Source organism: Aptenodytes patagonicus, chromosome 5 (assembly GCF_965638725.1).
Source record: "Aptenodytes patagonicus chromosome 5, bAptPat1.pri.cur, whole genome shotgun sequence".
NCBI lineage: Eukaryota > Metazoa > Chordata > Aves > Sphenisciformes > Spheniscidae > Aptenodytes > Aptenodytes patagonicus.
Genome location: NC_134953.1, coordinates 52,200,695 through 52,221,553, shown reverse-complemented (window position 1 = coordinate 52,221,553; position 20,859 = coordinate 52,200,695). Strand labels below are relative to the sequence as shown.

The 20,859-nt window shown below is 41.2% G+C and overlaps 1 protein-coding gene across 15 annotated transcripts in view; it reads right to left on the bottom strand.

Moving 5' to 3' along the window:
* Window positions 1–20,859, bottom strand: part of PRRC2C (proline rich coiled-coil 2C) — a 76,619-nt gene that overhangs the window by 31,135 nt on the left and 24,625 nt on the right. For 14 of the 15 annotated variants that reach the window (XM_076339754.1, XM_076339766.1, XM_076339759.1 and 11 more), the window contains 17 exons: window positions 18,012–18,149; window positions 15,832–16,067; window positions 15,378–15,457; window positions 14,267–14,400; window positions 14,096–14,183; window positions 13,673–13,814; window positions 12,554–12,628; window positions 11,188–11,797; window positions 10,212–10,381; window positions 9,338–9,584; window positions 8,037–8,250; window positions 4,866–7,232; window positions 3,452–3,660; window positions 2,695–2,849; window positions 1,901–2,231; window positions 1,328–1,413; window positions 157–345 (listed from right to left, as the gene is read on the bottom strand). In XM_076339754.1, the coding sequence (XP_076195869.1) occupies window positions 157–345; window positions 1,328–1,413; window positions 1,901–2,231; window positions 2,695–2,849; window positions 3,452–3,660; window positions 4,866–7,232; window positions 8,037–8,250; window positions 9,338–9,584; window positions 10,212–10,381; window positions 11,188–11,797; window positions 12,554–12,628; window positions 13,673–13,814; window positions 14,096–14,183; window positions 14,267–14,400; window positions 15,378–15,457; window positions 15,832–16,067; window positions 18,012–18,149 (5,471 nt within the window). The remainder of the gene's footprint in view (window positions 1–156; window positions 346–1,327; window positions 1,414–1,900; window positions 2,232–2,694; window positions 2,850–3,451; window positions 3,661–4,865; window positions 7,233–8,036; window positions 8,251–9,337; window positions 9,585–10,211; window positions 10,382–11,187; window positions 11,798–12,553; window positions 12,629–13,672; window positions 13,815–14,095; window positions 14,184–14,266; window positions 14,401–15,377; window positions 15,458–15,831; window positions 16,068–18,011; window positions 18,150–20,859) is intronic. The other variant, XM_076339756.1, reaches the window with a different exon arrangement.

Below are 20,859 nucleotides of genomic sequence, written 5' to 3'. Positions count from 1 at the left end.
CAAGAACCAACTTGTTGATTGTTTTAGGAAATATAAAAGGGGAATGCAATTTTTATAGGTTTAGTCCTAACTGAATGAGTATTCCATTATTTGTAACCTCTTTTTGGCTGAACTTCTTTAAGTTTAGAAGTTTGTACTGAAGATATGACCTTTTACCTTTTGTGCTTTGATGGGTCCAGCTCGAGGCTGTTTCTGTCTTTGCTCTTTTGGTTCTGGTAGCTTGTCAGTGGACTTCTCGGAAAGTACAGGGCCAACTTCATTGTCACTGCCACTGGAAGCTGGGGCTCCAAACTGAATAGTTTCTATACCAAGATCGACTCCACCTTCTTGCCCAGGCTTTGTCCCCTAGTTAAGAGGTAAACATTTTAACACATTTCAAAAGATTTCTAGATCAGTACAATGCCACTGGTTCAGAAGAGAGCACAAAACATGCTGAGCTGAAAACCACTAAAAGGGTACTTTTACCTTCTGCCAGCAAAAGCATTATTTGTGACTGCAACAGATTTGCAACAGTAAACAAAATATGAACGTACACTTCCTCCTCCTCAAGTTCCTACTGTTTATACAAGCTCAAGAGTAAGAAAAAAAAAAAAGAACGCCGTGAAGAAATATGTAAACAAGATCAAGATGATGAACTGGTAGAGAAGGGGGAGAGGGACAAGTGCAATATCAAAATGTCCAGATTCAGGTTCACAACATTCTCCTGAAAGTTCAAAAATTCACATTCAATTCAAGAAGAACAATAAGAAATTACAAAAATATTTCCAGATCCCCTTATGCAGTTAAAATGAGAGTTATGTCACATACTTACAGTTTAAAACAATAAAGTCAAGACCAGAAAACCCAAGAAAACAAAACCACAGGACTTCAAACAAAATTTAGGGCTATGCAAATTACGTGGTATAAGTAGAGCTAATATAGTTAGAAAGCATCTACTGCTTTTTGTATCTCTGGATTTAAGAAGGGACACAAGAAACATTTAGTTCCTTGGAGGCATCCTGTTCCTGTCTACACTACTGAACTGTACACAAGTGTTCACATGCAAACTAGGCAATATTTTTACTTTAAAAATGCACTGAATAACAGCTATCAATAGAATCTGTAAACGGCTGAGATTTTATTAAGAGAACACTTTTTCCATGCAGCAATCATAAAAGCACTAGCCTGTATCCTGTGTTTCTGTACTATCTCCTGACTTCATGGAATTCTACACATACTAGTTTAAGTATGTGCACGCCTGAATAAATGAATAATCTGTGCCCAATCTCAATGAGAGATTATTTGGGCAAGCTTCACATTCAGCTACTCTTCTTCCCTTCATTCTTACCTCTGGAGATGTAGCTGAACCAAAAGATGTCAAAGGCTTGTTCCAAGCACTGACCGAAGGTGGCTGAGGTGGGCTAATGGGTCCCACTGACAATTAAGAAAAGAGAGTTAAATAACCCCCAATGTCACTAAATGCATTCGACTAAAGTTATCAATTGACAGAGAATTAAATTATAGATGTTTTGATTAAATAAGCTTTGGTTAAGAAATTGTTAACCTATTCAGCAGCTAACAATATGCTACCTATTTAGCTGCTTTCAAGTGGGGCAATCATCACATTTGGAAGCATGACCAAGCCCGACAAAACACAGATTCCTGAAGGGAGTGACAGCTGCTCATTCATAGTGAATGAAGAACATAACAACAACGTAAAATACTGAGTAATATCATATCGCAAAAATCTCTTTTCCAAGATATTCATAGGTTACAATGCTGCACTTGGGAATGCTGCCCTCTATTCCCTGTGCAAAATACATCTGAAAGTAGAAATGAGACATTAACAGAGACAGCTGGCAATCAGCATTCTCTAACTACAATGCTTGCCCCCGCCCCAAATCCAAAAGAAACCACTTACATTTTTTGGAGATGTCATTTAGAACTGCTGTAGGAGGCACCTTGTTTTCCCATAATTCAGTTCCTAGACCATTGTGAGCCTGGGTGTTTTGCAGAACTTTGCCTGACACTGTGTATTCTGTGCTGGCTGTCCCTCCTGCAGCCTGGTTTTGCGACTGAACAGAAGCCTGTGGCTGACCTGGAGTCTGCGTTGTACATGGAGGCTGTGCCTGAGCTTGTGCCTGCTGCGCAGCTGCGGCTGCTGCCTGTTGCTGCTGCTTTTTGGCAAATCTGGGTGGGAGCTTGGAATTCTGACCTCGGCCTTTTTCGCTTGATCCTTTTTTGGTCCAAACCTGTAAGCGGAAGCCAATGTTATTCTTACAGCTGACAGTCTGTATGGACAACCAATTGTACATTGTGTAGCAGCAAAAAGCAAACTGATTAACCCTGTCTTAAAGAAGTTTATTTTTTTAGGGCTATTTAACCACAGGAACAATGATTTCTCATCCATTTTCCTCTTGGAACCAACTGATATACAAGCAATAGTATAAATCCTTATCACAGTATGAAAAATGGTGTTTTCAATTTGCCAGTTCCACCTGCCTGACGGTGCCCAATCAGGACATACAGAATCCTAAGATGACTAAGTGAAAATTAATTTCATTTACTAATGCTGAACAACTGAATATTAATATAACTATCTAGTTATATTTGTAAGGCGAAACTACAGCTTCTTTGGAAGGAAGATTCTGCAACTTCACAACATTCCCAGTACTGCAAGGAGCTCTTTCCCCACTATAAACGCTGGTCTTGTACCTGCACTGTTTGTTCTTCCTTCTTTCTGCGCTCTTCATCTTGCAGGCGTTTTTGTTGCTTCTTGGACACCACTTCTGTGAAACCATCATCATTCAAGTTAGATTGGGAGTCTTCAACTACTGTCACTTCAGGGTGATCATCAATGATCACAACACCTATAGAAAAAGGAGAGGTATAGATGCTGCTGTTTTAACAGCTTCAGATGCAGCGCACCAAGCCAAAATCTGCTTTAGAGTGGAAGCAATTTCCCCAGACACAGATGGTGGCCCTGATTAAAGGTAGGCTTCTGCTTGCCAAGTGCTTTGCTGCTGAGTTTGAAGACAAGGAGTTAATCTTTAAGAAGTGAAAAACTGGAGGTTCCTGTACCAGACTCTCCAGGAAATAAGAACTGAAACATAATAATGAACAGCCTTCCCAAACATTAGCTGTAAGCTTATCAGTGATATCCACTGCCTTTGCTTATAAAGGTTAAGCAAATTATTAGCACGTGGTAGAAAATAGTCTGAATGACAGAGTTAGGTGATAGAACAACTTTGTTCTTATCTATATATGAAAACACACAATGAGATTTGCCACCTTTTAGAGGCACACACGTTGTTAATTAGGTGCGACAAAGGTAGCAATACTCAAGTACACAATTATTCTGATGTTTAAAAAAAATTACCTTTCCTCTTTTGTAAGTTTTCAAACATCTAGCTCTATATGCAGCAAAGCTAGCAGGATTACAAATTCTCATTAGCGTATTATCAATACATACTTGCGTAATTATTAAGATCAAATTGAGACAAGGCATCCACTTTTTCCTTAGGCTTCTTTGGACCAGCCTTAGGTTCTTCTCTCTTTTTGCCACTTGCATCCTTGGTGCTCTTTTGTCCTGCAGCAGTAACACCTCCATCCTCCTGATGTAAAGAGTTGCTGTTGGTGGGATCAACACCAGGCACAGTTGCTGTCTGCTCTTCAAATGGCCTATATTAGAAAAAAATTGAGAAAATTAATGACCAGCCACAAAGAACACTCAGGAAGGAGCTAACAAATCTAATGCAGATCACATTATAGGGCTACAAGTGTCTACTGTGCAACTTCTTAGTAGGCTCCAGACTTTTACTTTCAGCTCCTCAGCGAGCAGAAGCTTAACAGCAAAAGCTGTTTTGGGGACATATCAAATGCCCTGCTGCCAAAAGGTATCACAGAAAAAAAAAAAGCATAATTTTAACATCAACTCTGGCTTGGTCTATGCAGTTAGAGACACCAAAACTTGACAAGTATGCAGTTCAGAACTCCAGTAAAGCTTTCCATGGAAAAAGCAAACCAGAAGCTTACAGTATGCAGCATGAGCTAATAAAGTACAATATACTTGCTCCACAGGCTCACTTGCCAAAAGCTATCTGAAGCCGTAAGAATCAGATTTGCAGCATTCTGACTTTGCTGCAGAAACTGGAATAGCCAACTTTTGCTTCAACATCACCTTTTATCGACTAGCGAAAGAAACTCTTAATAGTTTTAACTCAGAGATTAGAGCATTGATCACAAGTTTTTAAGCCCAGGCAAAACCTGAACTTAGAATACAGCAACCTACAAGCACAAGAGCCCTAGAGTACAGGGTAGGCATTCAATGAAGAAATGTCTTATCCTGCCTCCCACTTATCAGACTACCGTGCGCTGTGGCTACAAAACAGTGGGCAAATAGTAACATTAGAAAGCTATCAAGTTTCAATCAATTTTAGCATATAGAGAACCAAAACTTAGTCTCAATGGCAAGCATTTCTCACCTTGCTCGTCTATGTTAGGTGATGACCTAAGAATACAAAAAGCCAAATGCAATGCAGCAATCTATGTACTAAACTACAAAACCACTCACATTGACATTTCAGCTTGCATCCAAATCTCAAGAAACATAGCTTGACCCTAAGAAACAGCACTGCAATTTTTATTTAATTAGGCTTTTTTAACACTGTGCATACATAAGAATACTCTGCTCTTAGCTCCATGTTCCAAGTGTCTGTATACAAACAGAAAAAATAGAAAGTACACAGCCACAGGTGCATGTGTTTGTCTTATTCTCTTTTCTACCAATTATTACAAATCTAAAGTAACTACTAATGATTTTGAACCACAAGAGGAAAACAGAAGACTAAGACCATATGTGCTTCCTAACAGAAGCTGGTACTCACCCTCTTTTTCCACTTCTGGGTGGAGGACCACTCCGCCTTTCACTCCTAGGCCCTGAGAAGTTCCTCCCCGGTTTAGCTGGCCCATTGTTGCCACGTCGGTTTTGACGGTCTATTCCAGGCCGCTGACTAGAGAAACTTCTCTTGGCTATTTCCCTTTTTGGAGCTCCAGCATTTTCTCCTGCCTTTGCAGCCACCTGTGCTGCTACATCTGCTGTTTTCTTCTCATCCCTCTCCCGCCTCTCATTGAAGTCGCTGCTTTCTGAGGCTGTTTCCCACTCTTCATTTGCCTGGTCTGAAGAATTCTGGTTGGACAAGTCTGGTGTCTTACTTCCCGACACATCCAGAGCAGTATTGGAGGGCTCATTAACTGCATTACTAACTGTGGCACTTGTTGATGAGCTGGTGGTCACTGCCTCATTTATCTTTGATGCGGCCTCTCTTTCTTTTAGGCGCCTAAAGCGTGGTGGCTTATCTTGCCTTGGAGGTCGAGCAGGCCTTTGTCTTCGTGGCCTCTCTCTATTTGGATCAAACTTTCTCTCAAATTTTGGAGGTCTTTTATCAACTGGTATAGGACCATAATGTTCATTTCTTCTTGGAGGGTCCCCATCTTCTGGTTTAATGATCTCTGTTTGCCTAGGGTTCCACTGATTGTCTCTGTAGGCTGGTCTCCTTATTGTAGATGGACGTGGAGGACGCCCACTAGGATCCCTGCCACCACGTCTATACATTCCCCCTCTGCCTCGTCTAGAAGGCTCTCCTTTAGGAAGAAATCCTGGTTTGGGTTTGTTCTCATCATCTCTCATATATGTTTTTTCTAGGGATCTGTTGTCTACTCTGATATTGTTTTCAGGTTTGAATGACAGGGGCTTTGGAGGCTTCTTGCCATCAGCTCTCTCTTCTCTTTTTGGGTGCTTGCCTTTGATTAGACTGTCTTTGTCTGAAAGCAGTGTGTCACTTGCGCTTTCGTGAACTTCGCTGTCAGAATCTGTCTCTGAACCATGCTGTCGCCGTCGTTTTGGGATTACTTCAAAGTCAGAACTCTCGCTACGAGTTTCACTCTCTTCTCTTTGCCTAACAGGCCCTGAAGGCACGTGGTCTGACCTAGGCTTAGGATCTCTGTAGTGTGGGTACTCTCTATTATGGCCTCTACTGCCCCGACCACGTCCTCCGTAAGAACCCCTGTAGCTACGACCTCTAGAATAATACTCCCCACGACCTCTGCCTCTGTATCCCTGATCTGGGAACCAGTCTCTATCCCTAGCCTCCTTCCAGTATGTTCTAGGTGGTAAGCCAGGCTCTCTTTTTACTGGTCTGGTTTCTAAGCGTGGTTTCTCTACAACCTCCTTGCTAACTACCTTCTCAGTCTGCTTTTCTTCCTTCACTGCAGTAGCTGGCTGCTGAACGTGTGGCTGCTGCTGTGCTGCCGGTTGAGCAGGTGGCTGCTGCTGTATTGCAGGGGGAAGCTGTGGAGCAGCAGGCTGGGCAGCCGGTAGCTGCTGCTGGACTGGAGGTGTGGGTGGCTGAACCGGAACTTTAGCTGCAGTCTCAGTTTGACTGCTCTCCTGGCTTGCTGGTGTAAGAGCAGCATCCTGGGTTATCTTCTTAGCCAGAGGAGCGCTGCTGGAGGCGGATGTCTCTGGCTCAGCCTGAGGCAGTGGTACTTGAGGTGCTTCCTTTTTGTCACTTTTTTCAGACTTGCTAGGTTTTTCACTAGCTGTCTTTTCTCCTTCTTTCTCCTTCCTCTGCTCACGCTCTTCTCTCTGTTCACGCTCTTCCTTCATATCTCTAAGCACGGGTTTTTTAATAGGACCCGATCTTCTTACTGGTCTATCACCGCCTTCGTCTCTCCGGCCATAACCTGGCCTAGGACCCCATCTTGTTTCAGACTTAGGTTTGAAAGTTTTCTCAGGTTTTGGTCCTTCTGATGTTCTATTATTGATCAAAATTTCTTTTTTTGGCTTAATCTCAAGTCTCTCAATTGTCTCCTTTGTCTCAACAGGCCTGTTACTTAATTTAGGGATATTTGTTGCTGTCTCATTCCTCTGGTCTTCTGACTTTAGAGAGTGACTTGAACCATGGGAAATGCTTCTCTTTAGCGAAGAGTGACTTTCGCCCACAGGCACCAATTCTTCTGGAGAGCTATGTGTAACTTTCTCATTCACTCCTTCAAAATTAACTGCCGTGTTAGGTGTGTCAGTTTGGAGAGGTTGTACATCTTCCAAAGGCCTGCTTGGGAACTTTTGTACCTCCACCTCTCCTGATTCTCTGAAAAAGTCTGTCTTTGGATGAGAGTCCAACTGGTTGTGTTCTACAGGATAAGCAGTGGCAGGGACAGCAACTCGTTCTTGCTCCAAGTGTGCCTCAGACCTAAGCAGCAAGCAATTAAGAATGTTAGGGTGGGGGAAAAAATTTTACTCATAAATATTTACTTAAATCAAATAATTTTCTATTTCTATGAAGGATTAATGTCAGCTCAAGGAAATAACAAGTATTAATTTTCATAGTGGCTGGTAGTTGTAGAGGTCAATTTTATTCTATCCTGATTAATAGTTTGGTATCAAATGTACAATTAGCTTTAGGAATCTATTATTGCTAATGGCTATACATGCGATTTTAACTGCAGCCTCCAAGTTAGCAGGCTAATATCACAAGTATTATCCAGACAGCAGTACAGCAAAAAGAATTTTTGGGTACTTTTAAGATGTAGAGGAAGCCCTCCTGACTATTCATCATGCAGCAAAGGCCAAAAGCGACTGTCTTCTTTATACCACCTGTACTTAACACACCACTTTTGAAACTAATATACATCAGACAAGTTCTCTGATAGGAGAGAGCAGATGGAGAACAGGACAACACTACAGGAGTGTTCTACAAAACTGAAAGTTCAAAATATTATGGCAATCACCATTCATCAAATTAGGTTAAAGATCCTAAACAAGGGGTAAATTGTCTTTCCACACCACACTACAGAGCAGACATGTCTTTTGTTTTATACAATAGCACCAAGTACAATGCATCCCACAGCCACAACTCCTTTTAAAGTTTTTGTGTGAAGAGCAGCTATAACTCAATCAGTTTAAACTGTGTTTTGCAATGTAACTTCCACAGCCAAGCGTGCAAGTATGTACGGCTCGGAGAAGTGACACACAGGAGTACGTAACTCAGGCTTACCTCAAATCATCAGGCTCTTCTAACACTTTGGGAGGAGAACTAGATTGCTGAGGTTCTGCATGGGGGTACGGGTCTGACCCCCACATCATGCGGGGCTCTGACAAAGAAACAGTGTGCTCTCTTGCTGAGCGAGCTATATGTTCAAATGAATCTGAACTAGTTGCTGATCCCTCTATCTGGTCTCTTCTCATCAGTGGTTTGGGAGGCATAATTCCTGTGACAGATTTAAGTTCAACAATTGAAACCAGTTTAACATTAGCAAAGAAACCTACCTCAAGACAAACAAAGCATATCAGGAGGTACTGAAGAACACTATTCTCTCTCCTCCAGTCTCCTTTCCTCTGTACCTTCCGTTGGTGAAGCTAAATGTCTATCCACTGCCAGTTGACCTCAGAATGACTAAATCATATTCACCACTAGTAGCCTATGTACCAACAAAAGGAAAAGCTGTCCGCTTCCACTATAATGGGAAGAACCAGGTCTGTAGACCTGTAAATTTGCAGATGAAGTTTCTGATCTAAGATCTGAATGGCAAAAGGCAAGATGAGTGTACACACAGGTGGTTTTTTTGTACTGTATTAAGGACTCCGGGTCCTTTTTTTTGGGTAACATTTAAAGAAATTCTACAGTTTTCACTGTCTTTGCTTAGCCTGCCTTTTCCTCCGTTCATTCCTTCCACTCATTCAGGATACTTATCCAGCTAATGAGCAAGAGAGTAGGTATCTCCATTATATTACATGCCAGACTTGTATTATTTATGCATAATAGCTTTCATAACTGCAAGTCAGACGGCCATTCCACAAATTAAAAAGGACTTTTTAGTGCCAAGAATCTGTAAACGTGAATTTAGTAAGACTCTAGAGGCGCTAGTACCTAACATAAAAGTAACAAAATTTAATCTTTTTTTTAATAAGCAATATAGTATCAAGTGCTAACATGTAATGAAACACAAATAGTAAATACACTCTTTTTCTCAGTTCAACCTAACTCATGCCAGCTTTAATATTTGCAACAAAGTAAGGCTTATGCTGACATTCTGCATATATCCTTAACTGTCACTAACATACCTGCAATACAGAAGAAAGCTGTGATTTTACTTTACAGTCAAAGATATACATTGACACATGACTATCATTTTTCCAGTATTACTAAAATTTATTTTGTCTCAAACAATGAAATAATGTAGTTTCCTTTTTAAAAAACCCACCAGTTTGCTGTTACTATACATAGTGTGGTTAGGGAAAGACTTCTACTTCAAAACCAAGAAAGTTCAGCAGTCAAAAAATGCTGCCAGATTTTACCTGGATGAATAGGAGGCATATCCATTGCAGGTCTTCCTGACATCATTCGTGGGTCCATGTAAGACTGCATCATAAGCCACCGTGGATCAAAGCCCATTGAAGCTAGATGCTGAGGATGTGGTTGCATGGGCTGGTAAAGGGGTCTATGCTGGGGAGGTGGGACAGGGCCACTAGAAGGCTGTGAGGGAGCAGACTGTGGAAGGACACCTTGCTGTTGTTGCTGCCACTGCTGCTGCTTCATTTGCTCCTGCGTAACAAAACAGTATTACACAACTTTTTGTTAAGATGAGGACTTGAGCCAAATTCAAATAACCCTTGGAAACAACAAGTACAGTTATCTCCAGGACACTAAGCATTCTGAAAATTAATCGCAAACATGCATCAGGATGAACTAGGAGAAAAGGGGCAAAACCAGTCTGGACAATTTAGAATAGCTACCATTTCACTGGTGTTCAGCTGACACACAGAACAACCTATACTTTGTGCATGTCATTAATGCAAAGCACTCTTCAGAACATAGGACCCAAGTCCAAATTACATTTGTGAGTGTTACACCCCTTAAGGAAAAGCTGCAGAAGGAATGATCAAACCCCAGGTTCCACAGGTAACCACAGGGCAATGCTCTACTTCAGCAACTGATGCAAAAACGGCCAGTTTTAAAAGCCTCTCCTGCCTTCTGCTCACTTACATACTTTGCAAGTGGCAGGAAGTGTTTCATGCAGAGCAATTCCTACTGATACCATAGATGCTATAGAAGCTGGAAACCAACAACCTGGGCTTTTTGAAACTTCTGTGGTCACATTCTTATTCAAAATGAGGCAGAAGACATCATTCTTTTAACGAACTTCCTTCTTTTAATGAACTGGTTAGTTACCTGCTGCCTCTGAAATCTTGGTGGTAATGATTTCTGGAACTGTTTAGAATAGCCCGAGGAAACAGCAGGACGAGGCTGAGATCCTGAATCTGGCTCACTCTCATGAGTCACCTGTGGAATCTCTTTCTCATTCCGACCACTATCTTGTCGGGTAAAGACTGCTTGATCTTCTGAAAAAAACCCACATGTGGGAGACAAGAGCGAATCTTAAAACTATGACAATTTCATCAGAATGTCAGATAAAGGATATTCTAAAATGAAAACAGTCTGCCTTCTCTAACCTCACAGTCTCAGTTCCAAAACCAATACAGCAAGAAAAATTAAGAACAACCCCTCAAAACAGAACAATTGTTGTTAATACATCTCTCAGTGTCCCTTTTAAACTCACATACACTGGGTAATCAACCACTGGCATTTAGGTAGTAACTATTACGTGATTTAAGAAGTGCTGTATCAATGCTACCATATTACATTTGAATCAACTTTTTTATGAACCAAGGTTTAGTTTTACAATCACTTTTATCCATTTAGAGGATAACACAACCTTATTAAGCATAGTCTGACAATTCTCTTGTGGCATTCAAGTTCCACTACAAAAAATGCACCAAGTTTAAATACGTGCTTTGTGTGTCTACTTCTCTAGGCTTGCTGACAGAACAGAATAGCTGAAATAATTTACATTGCTTTTTAGCAACATGAGTTGCTGACCCTCCTTAGCAAGAAAAGAAAGCCTGCTTTTCTTTCTGTATTCTTCAAAGTCCAGCCTAAATCACAGAGCCCAATTTTTCCTTTAACATTTTGGTGAGTTGGGCAAACAGGTCTAGCTCAAAGGACAGTTAGCAGCTGTAATGTGCTAGGAAAATAAATGGTCTAGACACACTAGGTTAATTAGGTATGCAAATTAGACTCCTACATTACAACTATGCTCTGTGGCTCAGCTTTAAGACAGACAACTCCTACTTGCATGCAAGCATACCTTTTTCTTCCTTGTTGTTCCTGGTTTCACTTTCTTGTTTTTCTGCTACAGGTGTTGCCACAGGTTCTACAGGCTCAGGAACCTCATGTGCTGGTTTCTCCTCTTCTTTCTCATTCTCCTTCTCTTCTTTCTCCATCTCCTTTTCTTTCTCTTTCTCCCTTTCTTGCTCTTTTGCCTTCTCCAGTTTTTCTTTTTCTTCTTTTTCCTTTTCCTTCTCCCTTTCCCTCTCTTTTTCCTTTTCCTTCTCCCTCTCTTTTTCTCTTTCCCGCTCTCTCTCCCGCTCCCTTTCTCTTTCCCTTTCTCTTTCCCTTTCCCTCTCCCGCTCCCTTTCCCGCTCCCTCTCTTTCAGAGGGTCTTCCCGGGAGGGTTTTGTCACACAGCCAAATTTCTCATTTAACCGTTTTAACTTTTCGGCACAAGCTGCTTTTCGCTGTTCTTCCATTCTTCTTTCTTCCTCTTCTCGCCGCTTACGGGCTCGTTCAACTGCAGCAGATATCTCTGACTGCTGTCTTCTCCTCTGTTTCCAAATTTCATCTTCATCTGGTACTGGTTTAGGGGGAAAGGGTCCCTGCCTTCCAGGTCCTACCTGGCGATCAGGGGGAGGAGGGTGCTGCAATATTAAAACCAGTTAAATCAAGTTGAGCATGTATTATATAAACAGCCAGATAATTTAACTATTTGTCAACACATGTATTTGCATGGCACCTTTAAAAAGCAAGATTTAGAAGAAAAAGCAAGCCCCCACCTTCCTGCTCCAGTTCGGACTCATGCGACCTGAGCTCAGAAAGAAGAGGTAAAGATTCAGTTGGGCTCAGTCACTCCTCCTCCCCATCACTAAGGCAAAGTGACAGCAAAGATGACAAGCATCTTTTAGATTTGGTTACAGGCTGCTCTAAAGCACAAAGACTCAGGGCAGATCTCAGACAAAAGTCCCCCGAGGAGCCAAAGAAATTCAAGGTAGCTCAGGATAACAGAGATTTTAATAAGGACTGTTGAAAATTGGTAAGAAGCTACTATGCACACATTTCATTTGGGACTTCATCTCCCTGTCTGCCTCAGCAGCCAGCCCTCCAGCACAGTTCCCATGCCCCTGTCCTCTCTAGTTCCCAAATGGGGCTGGATAACTGAAAAGCTCTTGAAGTTCTCATGCATTTCATCTGCCACTTACAAGATGGGGCTGCTTTACACAATTAGCAGCATGGCTGTGCTGGGGTCCCATTCTTACTGGCCCCAGGCACTTTTACTTGTTAAAGAAAAGGCTTATCCCTATGTGAAGCATATTTTTACTTTTCTTAGTCTAAATCCCTCCACCACAGCATTAAGGAATTTAACTCAAGGAAATAAGGACAATTCTAATCTTTCTTACCGGTGGTAGAATAGATTTTGGATGAAGAGCAGGACCACCTCTTTCATGTATAGAAGGCTGTGCTGGACCCCGATCCTATTGGATCAAACACAGTACCAGGGTTAAGCAAGCTCATAACAACAGTCAAGCTGATAAACTTTAGATTTACTGTTTTCTACTGCATTAAGATACTACACCTAGTGAACTATCTGCATACGATACAAATTTGCATGCAAAACAACGGCAAGAACATTTCCACTTTATGTACTGAGAGCTAAACGATTACTTTAAAAATTCACACATCCAAATTTCAGAGTTTATATTACTGCACTGTTTTTCCTCAAATTCAAGGTAGCATCAAACCCTGAAAGACAACATGACCTTTATACATAGAGAAAGCGCAAGTAAAACCCATTCAAGATCTTCCATCTTCATTATTACTGGTGTCAAGAGAAAACATTTCTGGGAAATTTTCAGATAAAGTCAACAATAGCTTTTCCCGGGGTGGGGTGGGGGTGAGGGGGGGCACCGAAGAAATAGAGCTGAAGCAGGCATAAGCTGAGGTCACGGCTAATCTTCCTCTACTACAGGATAAACGAAAAACCAAAATGGCTGAGCTGATGAATTCCACATGGTCTGTATAAAATCTATCTGCCTGAGATGTCAGAAGTGAGCTGACACACTACTGCTAAGTTGCACTGAAGAAAGTGGGTCACAATACCAAAAAAAAGCCCCACACCCAGGAAAAATGTGTGGGCCAGCTGGGCACTATGTACTCTGTGCCACTGTAAAACATGATAGACAACAGAACAACTTCATTCACTGCTACAGGGATGGACAGACAAGAGTATCGAGTTAAAGCTTGTCAGCTGAGTAACAGTAACTGACACGAGTTCTCACGCCCTCACAACTGTGGATTAGAACACACTAGATAAAGACATGCTATTTTTATTTTGCAACCAGAAGCAGCTAAGTTGACTAAGCAGCACCCGATCAGTTACCACAGTTCAGATAAGCAGTAGTTAATGCTTTCACTCATGTTCATAACCTTAGTTGACCTGACAGTTTGGAAAGACACCTGAGTCAGATCTCTCCTGACAAGGCTGTTGCCAGCAGAGCTGAAGAGAAGAACACACAAACCTGATCAAGCTGAGAGCTTTTGCTGTAAGACCCTTTGGTTGCTGCTGTGGAAACCTGGGTGGCAGACTTAACACTTGTCTGTTCTTCTGCTTCCTTCTGGCCATCAGGACTCTGGGAATCTTTTGATGGTGTTTGTTCATCACTATGTGCAAAGAAATAAGAAAAATGGGAGGTGACAGGTATTTGGTGATTTATCTTCTATTCTCAGTGTTTCTTATCAAGAGTGATATTTCCTCACAGCAAGGATCATTTCTATTACACGCCCAGCTGACTGGAGTCTGCAGGCAGTTATGCAATTTAATACGGTATTAAATTACTGGAATAAATGTTACTGGAATGAGTACTTGCACTCATCTCATTCAACCTTCCCAAAAGCTAAGCTAGTTAAGTGGCATTCACACCCAACTGGCAACACCAACTCACCCACTTTCCTTCTCTTTTTGACTACTTCCTTGCTCATCATCATCACTGAAGTTCAACTGCTCAGTGTAATCCACTTCGCTCTGAGCACCTGATACATAAGCAAATATTCAATTAATCTTTCAGAAAGATTCAATGTACAAATAACAGAAACCATTCATCTGATGTTCTTACCTGCCCAGCCTTCATCAGCCTCAGCATCTAGATTATCAAATTTATCAAGTTCTTTAAGTTCACTAGCACTAAGAATGGATGGGCGCTCAATAGGTTCTGAGCACCATGAAGGTGGTCCTCTTCCCCTTGGCCCTCTAAAAAAAAAAAAAGAGAAACAAAGGCCACTGTCACTATTTATCCAGCAAAATGACTAGATAAAAGGTCAACTTGTATGACAATTATTTGAAGTATACAGTACTGTTCTCAAACACAGTATAAATGTGAACTATCATCCACGTGTGTGACTATTGTAGTTCAAATAATTACTGATACACCACAGATGGTTCTTTAGGGAAGAGAAAGATTAGATGCTATAGCCTTGCTTGCACACTTCACAAACAAGCCAAACATCAGTTGACAGTAGAAAACCACATGCCTTGTAGCTTTCAAACAACACACTGAATAGATCTGGCATCCTTATCACCAATTTATCCATCTTGGAGATATTTCTTTATACTTTTCACGCTTTCCCACTGTCAAAGGTTCTGTACCTTTCTCCTGACTCCTATACTCAAGTTCTCCCAGTCATGCCTCTTTCTGCCCTCTTCCTGATCCCAACCACAGATCACCTGTCAAAGTTTGTACCTTACTGCCTACAGCACCCCCTGTTTCCTCACACACGTGCACAGCCATCCTCAACTATGGAGAAATGCACAGAGAGGAGGAAAACTAATTTTATAATGCATTACAGTTCTACTTTAATTGGAGAGCAGTAGAGTTGAGAACCAGGAATTAACTACTTTCATTATAACAATGGAAGAGTCCTTTTACAGGCAAAATACTGGTTGAAGTTTTTCAAAAGTGTCCCCAAGTGACTCCTGCTCTTCCCAGTCAAAAACCCTGTAATGTGCAGAATTCCCTCAGGTTTTGCAGTTGAGTTGTCAAACACAAACCACTCCATGGCACTGCTCCACACAAGCCAAACTTGTGAGACTAACCAGTGGCAGTTCTTATGAAGCATATAATCATAATCAAGACACTCAGTGCAAATTTTTTCTTTTTTTTTTTTAATAATTGAGTCACAAACAAGAGTTCATACCCACACAACAATAACACTTGTAAGGTTTCTTACCTGCTAGGCTCAGAATTGGGAAACCTTGTTGGACCTTGCATGGAAGGAGGATATGCCATTCTAGGATACTGATTAAACATCTAAGAAAGGTTTAAAAACAGGAGCCATTCATTAAAAAATACTGCATCAAGCATATGAGATCATCAAAGGAATCACAATGGAAGTAGAGCAAGACTCTTCACTCAAGACAGTTTGCTTAATATCACAAGTGTGTGACATCAAGTCACCAAGGTAGAGTGATTACAAGTGTTAATCAGCTCCTGACAAGTTCAAACTCAGTGTAGCAGGAGCAGCAACAGGCAGCCACATCCTTTAAGGAGTTGGTTGCAATCCCACCCTTCTAGCCAGAACTGCTAAGCATTCTATGGAGGGAGGAGAAAGGGGCATAAGGAAGTCACACTAGCCAATAATCAAACCCTACTGCTTAAAAACTTTTCATGTAACCATCACTTACATAAGGTGGCATCATTGCTCTATACTGAGATGCGATAGGTGGTTGCTGCTGGCCATTCAGCTTGGGCTGAGGGACCTGTGGTAACCGCACATCCCTCTTCTCCGCTGCCTTCTGGCCATCATTTTGTTCTGCTGGTGTAGCATTACCATCTTCTTGTCCAAGAGCCTTAGCTTCTTGATCGGTTGGAGAACTGGGCGAGTTGCTCTTATTACCACCTTCTCTCCAACTAGTAGCATCTGCATGGACAGAATCAGTACGAGAAAAAACAAGAACACACTTTATATTACAGATTTACAGACAGGCATGATGAAAAACACATTCCTCCTACCCCGTTTTCAGTGACACAGCGATCTGTGCAGACACACATTCAATATTTGGTACTGAAACAAGCAATGGCCACTTGAGAAAACAAGAGGCTGTTTTCTAATTGTCTTCAGCCCTACATCCAGTTGTGTTCCTGAAGGGTAAGAGTTAAATTTACAGAGTGCTGTAGTTGTCCTGCTCTACCTTCCAAAACACAATGCAATTTAGGAAAGATACAGATAATAGCACAGGAGAGAAAACAGATTTAGCTGTGGTAAGTGAGCCACTGTTGACTCAGCGTGAAGATGCCGTCAAGGGAAAGATCAAGCTTCTTAAGCAAAGGCCTACCACGAAACTCTCAAGCAGCTCCAAATGACATATACCTGCACATTATCTTTTTAAGTGAAGACAGGTATCCAGAGTCTGGCTTGTATCTCTATCTGATAAGGATGGAATAGAAGTGATGAGGGCTGTACTTCTGGGTGTGAATGTCTAGCAAAAAGTCCAGGAGAAGTAAGGGATTTTAATGACCTATCACTCGTGTCAGGCAGTCCATTCATTTAGGAGCTTCTGCCTACAGAGCACGGGTTAGGACAAAAAAAAGAGTAAACTTAGCAGCAGCGCTCAGATCCATGGGGACCAACAAAAATTGACAGACACAGACTGTAAATAATGTTCCCTTAGGGGCGCAAATTCTTTAAGCAGTGTTAAACTATGCTCCTAAGTATCCATTTGAGTTCTTCCACTTATCTTTGCTGGGGAGCACAGCTGCTAAAGCAGCAGTACTTGCCAAGCTCATTTAGCTTTCTGCTGTCAGACCTGAAAGAAGGGCTTAATATAGCATGTACAGTGCTGACCAAAACTATAACTGCCTGCAGGAGGCTGGAACAGACACGCATAGCTATTTTCCTAATTTGATGTTGGACATCTCTCAAATTTCTTGACAACTTATTCTTTACATCAAAATCAAGTGAGGATCTGAATAAGCATATGGCCTTAGTCTGCAGGACCTGATTGAAACAAATCAAGGAAAACCGATGCCTGTAACACAGAAAGGAGTTAAGGATTCCCTGAGAGCCCAAGCCCTCTAAAAGCAGTGCACGTTTTGTCTATCGCTGGCACAAGACAGTGCCACCTACAGTGCAGGAAAGGATCCCTAGTCCAAACCTCATCAAAAACAAATTTTTGAGGAAGAAAGGAATCTTGTTTCTTACTGGCAACAGGCACAATCCCAAATGCCTCCCCATTAAAAGGATCTGGGGAAACAATACACATTTCTTCACCGAGACATGCAAAACCAGCATCATTATGGTTGTTTTCACTAGATCTAATCCCCCACAGCTGAAACAGATCCAGCTAGTCAGAGCACCTCAGCCACGAGCTAAAGATGCCTCAGCCTTTCAAATCACAGTCCACTCTTCTGGTATCCTGTAGATTACACTTCCTATTCAGGATTTTTCAGGCTACTCTCTTATGAGTACTAACCATTTGGGAACAACCCCAATGATGATTTATATATTTGGTTAATATTAGGAGATTTCTTTAAATACGTATTTTAGCTGTTGTGACATCCAGCAGCTGGAAGTACGAAAATTCCAGTATTGTTCAACTAACAAGTGTTCCTCAGAGCACAAGTGGAGTACTGACTAGGTTAGGAAAATGGAAAGTGAACTGCAGGTTAAATACCCTATTTTCCACACACTAGGAACACAGTAAAGCAGAAGAAAGCCCCAAAAATCTGTTTCTTCAGTGTAGGAGTGTGTTGATTAAAACAATCAATTCATCAATTTATTTTGTATGGGGCGCAAGTAATCTTGTAATAGACAAGTTCCACACAAACCCATGCAATTTCACAAAAAACTGTAGTATATACTTACTTTGTGGTCGCAAGTTGGGTCCTGATCCATGGAGCTCTTCAGGTGCATCTTTCTCTTTGCCTGACTTTTCCTGATCCCCAGCTGCTGGCAGACTGGGAAACTCTTGCTGGAAATAACTATTTACTTGAATAGCTGGACCTACACAGTAAGATATTCACAAAGTCACAACTTTCTGTAGTCAAAACAGTTCAGAAAGTGATAAAAGCCTGATCATCCTTAAAAAGTGAATGTTAAAGCCACATCAATTTACTGGTAACATAATTCACATAAGCGCAGAGCAATCCTTGTAAAGCATTCACATTTGCTACCAAAGTTGTTGAATTTACTAGGCGAACTGTCACACCTGTTGGGGCTGAGAAAAATCGAGAAGCACCAGAGAGCAATAATGGACAGTGGAACAAGACTTAACACGGAGAGTACCTGAAGTTCCTCAGCTCTGTTAACACTTCCTCCCACCCCCTTCCAGACAAAGATTTCCTTCGTTTTATTCTACAACTATAGTCAACCTAAGAATGGGCAGCTATGTTATTGCAAAAGCCCTTAACATTACTGTTCTAACAACAATTCTTCAGTACTTTAAAAGGCCACAGCTTTTACATTACGAGAAAAGTATCAGAAGTGTAGCATTCTTTGATTTCTAAAACCCTTGACATCACAACTCTGGATTGGAATTTAAGACTTCTGTTGCACATGGTAGGGAAGCCAAATATATAGATTGTCTTCCTCTTTAGCAGGTTTTGTTAGCACCTACTTTGAATCAATTTCTGCCCCTCCCCCCCCAATGGATTATTTACCTATTAGGTCAATAGCATTCTAGTACCAAATCACTGATAATCTTACTGTGGGAAGATTTCTATTCCAATAAGCTGAATAATGCCCTGTTCACATACCGTCTTTACTACTGGCTACTATAAGAGACATTGCACGAGGCTACATGGACTATAGGGCAAACTCACAAAAAAGGATCTGAACATATGCCATCCAAAAGCCCCCCAAATCCCCACAATATTTTTTTTTTAGCTAACAGCTAGAAAAGCTTCTGTTGTCTCCGATCCATGAAAGAATCCTTCATAACAATAAAACGCAGGGATCCTGATTTTTTTTTTTTTAGATGAAGAGTCAAGTACAGGATAAACTCCTTACTCTTTGTACTTTCTTTGTAAAGGCATAACAGCAAATACCACTGTTTATCCCCGTGCCTACAAACTGCCTTGAAATCTTTCAATCTTCATTCCAGCTTCACCTACTACAGATCATGTTAACTTTTTTTTGTTAATGCACATTGGACTCTTAATGTTCCCAAGCAGCTACATCCAATGACTTGCTTAAAGGGGACTGAAAACCGCAGTCACACTAATCAGATGGCCTGCCAGACAAGGGAGCCTCTTCAGAGGTCCTGTGGCATGCAACATTCATGAGTTTTATGAATCTTGAAAAATGTTTTCTGCTCAAGTCTACACAGTGACAGCAACAATGTTTTAATTGCAAAACAGCAATCAGAGAAGGATTTAGTCTTGCCTCACTCAACTGAAGTCTTACAAGATCATGAGGTGGCCAGCTGAATGACTGCTGGAACACATACAAGGCATCTGGAAAAACTACAAGTTCCATCAGCCAACTGCAGATCAGGAAAGCATGAGCACAACAGGTGTATCCCGAGTTTCAAACTGAGGAGGATAGCAAGCAGCTGATGCCAATTCACATTCTGTATTTTTTCTTGAAACAGCAAACCCACTACTGCATTAATTGAATGAAATGAGGGCACCATCTGGGCTTGGCACACAAGCTGCCATGGTAACTACAAAATAATTAGCTAAATGCATTTTGAAGCCACTGAGCCAAATCACTATTTCCTGTGTCATAGAGATGATCTTATCAGCTTATGTAGAAAGGCTGGTATGCAGATCACTTTGCATCAGTGTTAATTCTTTTTTTTTTATTCTACAAAACTCCTGCAAAAGTTTAAAGGAGGAGAGTTCCTATATTTGACAATGAAGGAAACACTGAACATTAGAGGAAAGAAGTGGAGAATCTAGAATTGTCACTTCTAATACTTCTGCAAAAAAAGGCAGAATCATTAGATATGAGATGTTAATAAACTCCATATAATGGCTTAGAAGTTACCTCCATGCAATTCAGATTTTACTATTCTAAGGTGTCTATCCAGAAGAGAGCTCACTCCTTCAACTTGGAAGCCAAAACTCTATTTTATAGCCACAGAAAGCTTGCAAGTCTCAAATTTAAGGAATAAAACATGTCACAGGAATTCTTAGTAACCTCTCACTCTACAAGCAATTTAAAAAAAATCTGCTGAAGATTTAGCTCTGATCTTAACATCTGTAATGAAAACACTCAAGCTAAGATTCACACTGATGGAAATAGTTCTCCACCCTTTCATACGATTATGTTAAACCCCAAAACACACCTTTAATGCTCTCCCCAGAAAAAACCCTACTTGAACATTATCACTTTGAAACCAAAATAACCAAGGAATCTATAAAATAAAGGGAAAAGTATTGCTGTAGCAGACATTTAAATAGAAGACTACATACATTTTGCACAAAATGATCTAAAACTATGATTAGAATGATCACTAACTGTTTATGCTTCTCCTTTCCATGCCAAAATTGTATGCATTATAACTACTGACTGAGATTTTCCCTCCTCACCGTAGCCATGTTCAAGATCTTAGGCTGTCACCACCATTTCCTTGTCAATCCAAAAGAGGTGACTATGCCAGCCCTTTAAAAGGCAGTCAGACCTGCTGCTAAATCAGGTTGGAGCTCACTTGAGTGACAGGGGACCAGCTCACCTTCCGGCCAGGCAAGTTGCTTCCACAGCATTTGTA